At 37.2% G+C, this 8,247-nt stretch overlaps 1 protein-coding gene across 1 annotated transcript in view; it reads left to right on the forward strand.

Annotated features, from left to right (window-relative positions):
• Nucleotides 1-5,319, forward strand: part of LOC105761331 (probable leucine-rich repeat receptor-like serine/threonine-protein kinase At3g14840) — a 53,068-nt gene extending 47,749 nt beyond the window's left edge. Inside the window, exons 20-26 of the mRNA XM_052624128.1 lie at nucleotides 2,767-2,965; nucleotides 3,085-3,231; nucleotides 3,412-3,548; nucleotides 3,632-3,842; nucleotides 3,954-4,191; nucleotides 4,279-4,429; nucleotides 4,709-5,319. Of these exons, the coding sequence (XP_052480088.1) occupies nucleotides 2,767-2,965; nucleotides 3,085-3,231; nucleotides 3,412-3,548; nucleotides 3,632-3,842; nucleotides 3,954-4,191; nucleotides 4,279-4,426 (1,080 nt within the window). The 3' untranslated portion in view covers nucleotides 4,427-4,429; nucleotides 4,709-5,319. The remainder of the gene's footprint in view (nucleotides 1-2,766; nucleotides 2,966-3,084; nucleotides 3,232-3,411; nucleotides 3,549-3,631; nucleotides 3,843-3,953; nucleotides 4,192-4,278; nucleotides 4,430-4,708) is intronic.
• Nucleotides 5,320-8,247: the final 2,928 nt, after the last annotated feature.

Genomic DNA, 8,247 nt, shown 5'->3' on the forward strand with positions numbered 1-8,247 from the left:
ATTGCCAAGATAGTGGCACCCGGCATGAAATGACAGTCCGCCATACACCTCAGTAAAATGGTGTGTGTGAAAGAAAGAATAGAACAATTATGGAAATGGCTAGATGTCTTCTTAAGAAGAAGATGTTATTAAGAAGATTTTGGGCTGAAGCTGTTTCATGTGCAGTTTATCTTATCAACAGATCACCGACAAGAAGCTTGGAGAATTGCACACCACATGAGGCGTGGTATGGTACAAAGCCTAGTGTTTGTCATCTTAGAGTATTTGAGAGTGTTGCTTACTCTCATATTCTAGATGCAATGAGAAGCAAGTTGGATGACAAGTCAGAAAAATGCATTTTCATTGGCTATAGTGAAAGAAGTAAAGCATACAAGTTGTACAATCTGGTGACAAAGAATATTGTGATAAGTCGAGATGTTCGGTTTGATGAAAATTCCATGTTTGAAGATATGGAAGTTGAAAAGGAAAATTTGCTATTTTTTCCTTTTGAACTTGAAGAAGAAGAAGAAGAAGAGGCAGTAATTGAAAATGTTGAAGATGATGTTTAAGCAAGAAATCCTCCTGTTTCCCCAAGTTCTTCATCAAATTCTTCTTCATCCAGCCCGATCTGAAAAACAAGAAGCATCCAAGAGTTATATGATGTAACTGATGAAGTTGTGCAAAATGATGTTGTATTCTTTGCCTTCTTTGTAGGAGAAGATCCAATTTCTTTTGATGATGCATATCAAGAAGAAATATAGAGGAAAGCTATGAAAGAAGAGATTTGCTCAATTGAAAACAATGATACATGAGAGTTTACAAATTTGCCGCCGCACAAGAATTCAATTGGAGTCAAATGGGTGTACAAGACAAAGATGAATCAGAATGGCTCTATCAACAAGTACAAGGCAAGACTGATTGTAAAAGGATACAAGCAAAAGGAAGGAGAAGATTTTATAGAGGTATTTGCTCCAGTTTCAAGACTTGAGACAGTTCGGTTACTTATTTCTCTTGCTGCCCAAAACAATTGGAAAATGTTTCAAATGGATGTAAAATCTACGTTTTTGAATGGTGTTCTCAAAGAAGAAGTCTATGTTGATCAGCCACCAGGGTTTGTTAAAAAAAGAGAAAAAGAAAAAGTTTACAAGTTGAAGAAAGCTTTGTACGGGTTGAAGCAATCACCCCGAGCTTGGTACAGCCACATCGATTCTTATTTTCAGAAGTGTGGATTCCAGAAATGTCCATATGAGCATACTCTCTACATCAAAGACAATTCTCAAGGAAGATTCATGGTTGTAAGTCTCTACGTTGATGATCTTATTTTTACAGGAAATGATGTGAAGATGTTGAAAGAATTTCAGCACTCAATGATGGCAGAATTTAAGATCATAGATTTGGGAGAACTTCATCATTTTCTTGGCATTGAAGTTCATCAATCTGAGAAAGGAATTTTTATTTCACAAGAGAGCTATGCAAAGGAAGTTCTAAAAAGGATCAAGATGGAAAATGCAAATCCAGTCTCTACTCCATGCATTACAGGTCTGAAGTTATCTAAAGAGGGTGAAGGAAAGCTAGTCAATTCCACCATATTCATAAGTTTGGTTGGAAAGTTGATGCATCTGACTTCGACAAGGCCTGACATTGTGTATGCTGTTAGCTTGGTAAGTAGATTCATGGAGAAACCTTACTCCAATCACTGGGAGGCTGCCAAGAGAATATTGAGATATGTGAAGGGAACCATTGATTATGGAATTTTCTATAAAGCTAATACACTAGTTGATCTCATTGGTTATACGGATAGTGATTTAGCAGGAAGCATTGATGATAGCAGAAGCACTTCTGGTTATGTTTTTCAGCTTGGTAGTGGTGCAGTTTCATGGAGCTCAAAGAAACAATCAGTTGTGGCGCTTTCGACTAGAGAAGCTAAATATATCACTGCATCTTATGCAGGATGTCAATTGATTTGGTTACGTGGAATTTTGGAGATTCTTAAGCAGAAGCAGAGCAAGTCAACAATTTTGTTTTGTGACAATATTTCTACTATTTCGGTCACAAAAGATCCAGTTCTTCATAGAAGGACAAAACACATTCGCATTTGATATCACTTCTTGAGGGAACTAGTGAATAATGGTGATGTTCAAGTTGAATATTGCAAGAAGGAAGATCAGATGGCTGATATCTTCACAAAGCCACTAAGTGGACAAGTCTTCAAGAAAAATGTTGAAAGGTTGGGAGTTCAAAGCAAGTTTAATTTAAGGGAGGCATTGTTGGCACATAATTAAATTAATCTTGCACAAATAAATTATGAAAAGTTAGAAGAGTGAAGAGGCTTGAATATGAAGAGTGAATAGACTTGAAGATGAAAAGTTACACACATTATGAAGAGTGAAGAGACTTGAATATGAAAAGTTACACACATGCATGAATAGTCACAACTCCTAGCATTTAGTGATATAGATGAATAGTCACTTACAACTCCTATATAAAGAGTTGTATGTGATGAAGAATTATTATTATTTTGTGTGATTGAAATAAAAGTTTATTAGAAAGAATTTTATTTCTTCCATGCAAAATTTATTTCTCTTCTCCATTATATTCTTTATCATTTTCTTTGTTTTATTTCTCCAAATATTAATCAATCTTCTACATTTTAGTATCATTCTTGTTAGTATGTTATCCTGATTCTGTTAGAGGGTTGAAATTTATATATATACATACACAAATATTTGATTTACAACATGTGCTTACATGGAAAGTAGGGTTAAATGGAAGGGATAATAATTGCAGGGAAAGCAGGAGCTAAAGGATTTCAATATTGAAGAAGAAGCAAGAGGGGCAGGCATACCAAAAGTAAAAAAAATTACTGTAAATGTAACGGATAGCACTTTGGAGATCCGTTTCCAATGGGCCGGGAAAGGGACAACTTCTATACCGAAGAAAAGCATTTACGGTCCTCTTATCTCAGCAATATCTATTTTAGATCCTAGTAAGTTTTCAATTCAACTGACTCTTTTTTTGTTATAGCACACCTATATATAATACTTCCAACAAAGATTTTCATGTCATCTTTGCTACTAATTGCTATAAGAAAATGTTTCCAAACAGCGTATAAACCTCCATCAGAAAGCGACGGTGGTGTTGCGACAGCTGCAGTGGTCAGTATTGTGGGTGGAGTAGTGTTTGCTACTTTGTTGATTTTAGGCATCCTTTGGTGGAAGGGCTGTTTAAAATGGAAGAGTACTTTGGAACAAGGTATTTAGGCAGAATATCATTGTACTATGTTGCATACATCAGTCGCGCAACGCCTTTATTTTACGATTTTCTGTTCTTTTTTTATATTGATATTTATCACAATTGTTCATAATCTCATATGTTATGCGACTAAAAACACGTTTGTGATCGCAATTTAAACCCTGCCATCCCTTATAATAGGATTAACATGTTCCACAAATCTAAAAGGTATAGAGTTGCAGACAACTTCCTTTACCTTAAGGCAAATTAAAGCTGCTACAAAATATTTTCATGCTTCCAATAAGATCGGAGAAGGTGGTTTTGGTCCCGTTTACAAGGTAATCATATGCAACACTTCCAATAGGTAAATTGTTCATTATAGAACCTGGTATCATTGTTTTCTTTTTCATTTCAAATGCAGGGTACTCTAGCAGATGGCATAGTGATTGCTGTGAAGCAGCTATCAGCTCGATCGAAACAAGGAAACCGTGAGTTTGTGACTGAGATTGGCATGATTTCAGCTTTACAAAACCCTCATCTTGTAAAGTTGTACGGATGTTGCATTGAAGGAAATCAATTGATGCTTATATACGAGTACCTGGAAAACAACAGCCTGGCTCGGGCATTATTTGGTACAAACCCCATACAAATGTCTATTTGTTCTAACATGAATGTGAAGTATGTGAATATGTGTTTGTGTATGTGTGTATCTGAGCTACTCTTTTTATTTTGGTAATGAAAAGGGCCACAAGAATCTCAGTTGACATTAGATTGGCCAACAAGAATGAAGATCTGCATTGGTATAGCTAGAGGGTTAGCTTACCTCCATGAGGAATCAAGGTTGAAGATTGTGCATAGAGACATAAAGGCCACTAATGTGTTGCTTGATAAGAATCTAAACCCTAAAATATCTGACTTCGGTTTGGCCAAACTTGATGAAGAAGATAATACCCACATTAGTACCCGAATTGCAGGAAATTAGTAAGTCTTTTTTCAGATTCATTCTCAAATCTTCATTGATGTCAACCTATAAGAAGCTGTATTTAATTGATGATGTTAAATTTGCAGTGGCTATATGGCTCCTGAGTATGCATTGCATGGCTATTTGACAGAGAAAGTGGATGTTTATAGTTTTGGGATAGTGGCTCTCGAAATTGTTAGTGGGAGGTGTAACACTAGAATCCGCCCAAAGCAAGAACCTTTCATTCTCCTTTAATGGGTAAATTAAGTTCTCATTCTTTCTTCCATTATGCATCTTCATTACTATGTTGCTATGTTGCTCCCACTCTTATTTTTCTAAAGTATTTGTTTCTAACACGTGTTCAACATATTCATTTCTGCATTCAACACTCATGTATCAAATGTCAGGAACATATTACATATGCCAGGCACGAATACCTTATACACATGATAAAGAAAGCTTATGCATTAGTGAGTTTGAGCGTCATATTTTATGAAATGAAACTGAATGTGGCAATTAAATTTTGTGTTTTTCTAGGCTCATGTTTTGAAGGAGAATGGGAACTTGTTGGAATTAGTCGATACAAGGATTGGCTCGGATTACCACAAAAATGAGGTGTTGACAATGATAAATGTTGCTCTATTATGCACAAATCCCACTGCTTCAGCTAGACCTCCAATGTCTTCAGTGGTGAGCATGCTTGAAGGCAAGGCTGAAGTTCAGGAATACTGCACAGATTCAATGTCCTCTTCAAGTCGTCAAAAGAATGTTAAAACTATGAAAAAGTTGTATAGGAAACTTGAAGATGATGATGATGATGCATATATTAGCCAGACAAAGAGTATGTTAGGTGATGCGTCATGGACCACTTCTTCAACATCTGCTGCTGATCTCTATCCAGTTAGTTTGACTTCTGGGTGTTGGCAAAATAGAGATTCCACAAACTAGAAACAATTTTCTATCACCATCTTGCTTCTGGAATAAGTTCATAAAGAATCAGACAACGTATAATTCCCCTCCCCCTCCCAGAAGTTTAGTACTCCTTTGAACCCAAGGCTTAATTAGCCCTTTTTTCTAATAAATTTGATGGTGGAATTTCAATATTTGTATACCTCTTTTCTCTAATTATCAAACTACAATAACCACCATTGACTTAGTCACAACAATAATTATTCTATTTTGATCTTGTTATCTTTTTTTTAATTTCCTTATCTTATTTTTCATTTCAAATTTAATGTCATTTTTAAAAATTTATTTATCATTTATTTATGGTTTCATGAGTTATGTAACTCTATAAATAATTACCTAGATCTCAATAAACCTATTCACTTTTTCATTACTCCAATACATTTGGGTGAACAGAGCCTAAAAAGCTCAAATGAGCATTTTTTCCCTCTTCTCTTTTCCCTCGTCACGCCCAAATGGATTCAACCATCATCAACTCCAATGCTATAAACAATATCACAGTTGGTCAAGTTAATCCTCTAACCCAAGTACCCATCAAGCTGGTGAGTAGTCATAATTTCTCCCTTTGGAAGGCCCAAGCATCAATGCTTATGCATGGTCATAACCTTTATGGTTATCTAGATGGCACTATACCTGAACCCATCTGTACTATCCCATAAAGCACCGATACCATGAAAACCTAGCATATATATCTTGGTTTCGTCAAGATCAATTGATTGAAAATGTCATTTTGACATGTGTTGATCCTATTATTGCTACCATAATTGTTGCTGACACTAATACCAAGATTGTATGGGATGCTCTTCATACATATTGTTGAATGTTGGTCAGCATGCAGCAACAAAGCAGACAGCAAGCAGGCCATGAAGACCAAGCCATGCAGGAGCTGCTGGAGCGAGCTCAACTGTTATTGTTTTGTTCATTTTGTAATCTTAAGTTAAAGTAATGTACTTTAGTTCATTTAGAACTATGTTAGGTTTATGATTGATGTAATTTTGATGACAAATGAGTTGTTAACTCAGCTTTGTCTAATTGTGCAAGCTTAGTTTCTCAAGTTTCAATGTATTAGTGGTAGTAGGTGATGATTAGGTGACATTATGCAGATTTTGACATTATGTATTGGCATTATGCCATTGTTCAACTTATGAATCAAATCAGTTTTAGTTCATCAAAATACTCTCAATTTTTTTGCTTTTCTTCTTCTTTTGTTTCGAATTCAATTGTTTCCACAGCAAGTATCGAGCCTTGCTGCTCAAGACACAAGTTGAGCTTGCTTGTTCTTTGTTTCCAGCACTAACAATTGGCATCTAGAGCCTTAATCTTAAGGGACCTGCTATACAAAACGATGGCTTCATCAAGCTTCTCATCAGCTGCACCACCAGTCTTCAATGGAGTAGGCTATCACATATGGGTGGTCAAAATAAAGACCTACCTGCAGGCTTTCAATCTGTGGGAGGTGGTCAACTCTGATGTTGAACCAGAGCCACTCAGAGCCAATCCAACAGTGGTTCAGATCAGACAGCATGCTGATGAAAGGACCAAGAGGCACAAGGCCATATCTTACATCTAGAACTTAGTGTCAAATGTGATCTTTACAAGGATCATGGCCTGTGAAACACCAAAGCAGGCCTGGGACAAGTTGAAAGAGGAGTTTCAAGGGACATAAAGGACAAGGCAGCAACAGTTGCTAAACTTGAGAAGGGACTTCGAGAATTTGAAGATGAAGGAAGAAGAAACTGTCAAACAGTACTCAGACAGGATTGTGGCTATGGTAAACAACATAAGGCTCCTTTGTGAGCAGTTTAATGAAGCAAGGATAGTGGAAAAGGTGATTTCAACCTTGCCTGAGAGGTATGAGGCAAAAATCTCATCTCTCGAAGACTCAAGGGACCTGACCAGCATCTCCTTGACAGAGCTGATCAATGCTCTCTATGCACAAGAGCAAAGAAGAGCAAGCAGACTGGAGGAGCACCAAGAAGGTGCCTTTTAGGCAAAAACTAATATTGCCTACAAAAACTAGAAAGCCTGGAAAGACAAGCCAAAGTTCGATGCTGCAAGGAAAGGAGACCAAACCTGTAGGCATTGTAAAAGGCCTGGTCATCCAGAAGAAAAATGTTGGTTTAGACCATATGCTTTGTGTCAATATTGCAAGAAGAGGGGGCATGTTGAAAGGGTCTGCAAAAACAAAGGCAAACCAAGGCAAAATCAACCCCAACAGTCAAAGGCTGAGGCTCGAATAGCCAGGGAAAACAGTGATCATGAGGAGCAAGTTTTTGCTGTATCATGCTCACCTGCTCAGGAGAGGATTGCAAATGGCTGGCTCTTAGACAATGGATGCACCAACCGCATGACACCAGATGCTGCTATCTTCAAGTCATTGGACAAAAGCTGCAGAACCAAAGTTAAAATTGGTAATGGTCACTTCATAAAGGCAGAAGGTAAGGGTGATGTGTTGATATGCACTCCCACAGGTACCAAGGTCATCTCGAATGTGCTCTTGGTGCCTGAGATTGTGAGAAACCTATTCAACATAGCTCAATTACTAGAGAAAGGGTATTCTGTAGTGTTCAAAGGCAAGCAGTGCCAAATCAGTAATCCAAGTGGATCCAAATTTATGGCAGTCACTATGGCTGATAAAAGCTTTGTAGTTGATTGGACAAAGGACTCAGACACTGCCTATACAACTACAACAGATGAATCCAAGCTTTGGTATCAAAGACTTGGGCATGCCAACTACAGATCAATAGACCAATTATGCAGAAATGATTTGGCTGAAAGCTTCATATATTCAGTCCAAAAACAGGAGGTTTGTGAGGTGTGTTAGCTACGAAAGCAAGCCAGACTCCCATTTCCCTCGAATTAAGCATGGAGAGCCTCTGAAAGGCTATAGCTAGTGCACACTGATGTGTGTGGCCCCATGAAGACTAAATCATTAAATGGAAGCAGGTATTTCATCATGTTTATTGATGATTTCTCAAGGTTTTGTTAGATTTATTTCTTACAACAGAAATCAGAAGTAGGCTCAGTGTTGACAAAGTTCAAGAATGTTGCTGAAACTGAAACAAGTTGCAAACTTAAAACCATAAGGTCTGATAATGGGACTGAGTACA

This window comes from Gossypium raimondii, chromosome 11, assembly GCF_025698545.1.
Source record: "Gossypium raimondii isolate GPD5lz chromosome 11, ASM2569854v1, whole genome shotgun sequence".
Classification (NCBI taxonomy): Eukaryota; Viridiplantae; Streptophyta; class Magnoliopsida; order Malvales; family Malvaceae; genus Gossypium; species Gossypium raimondii.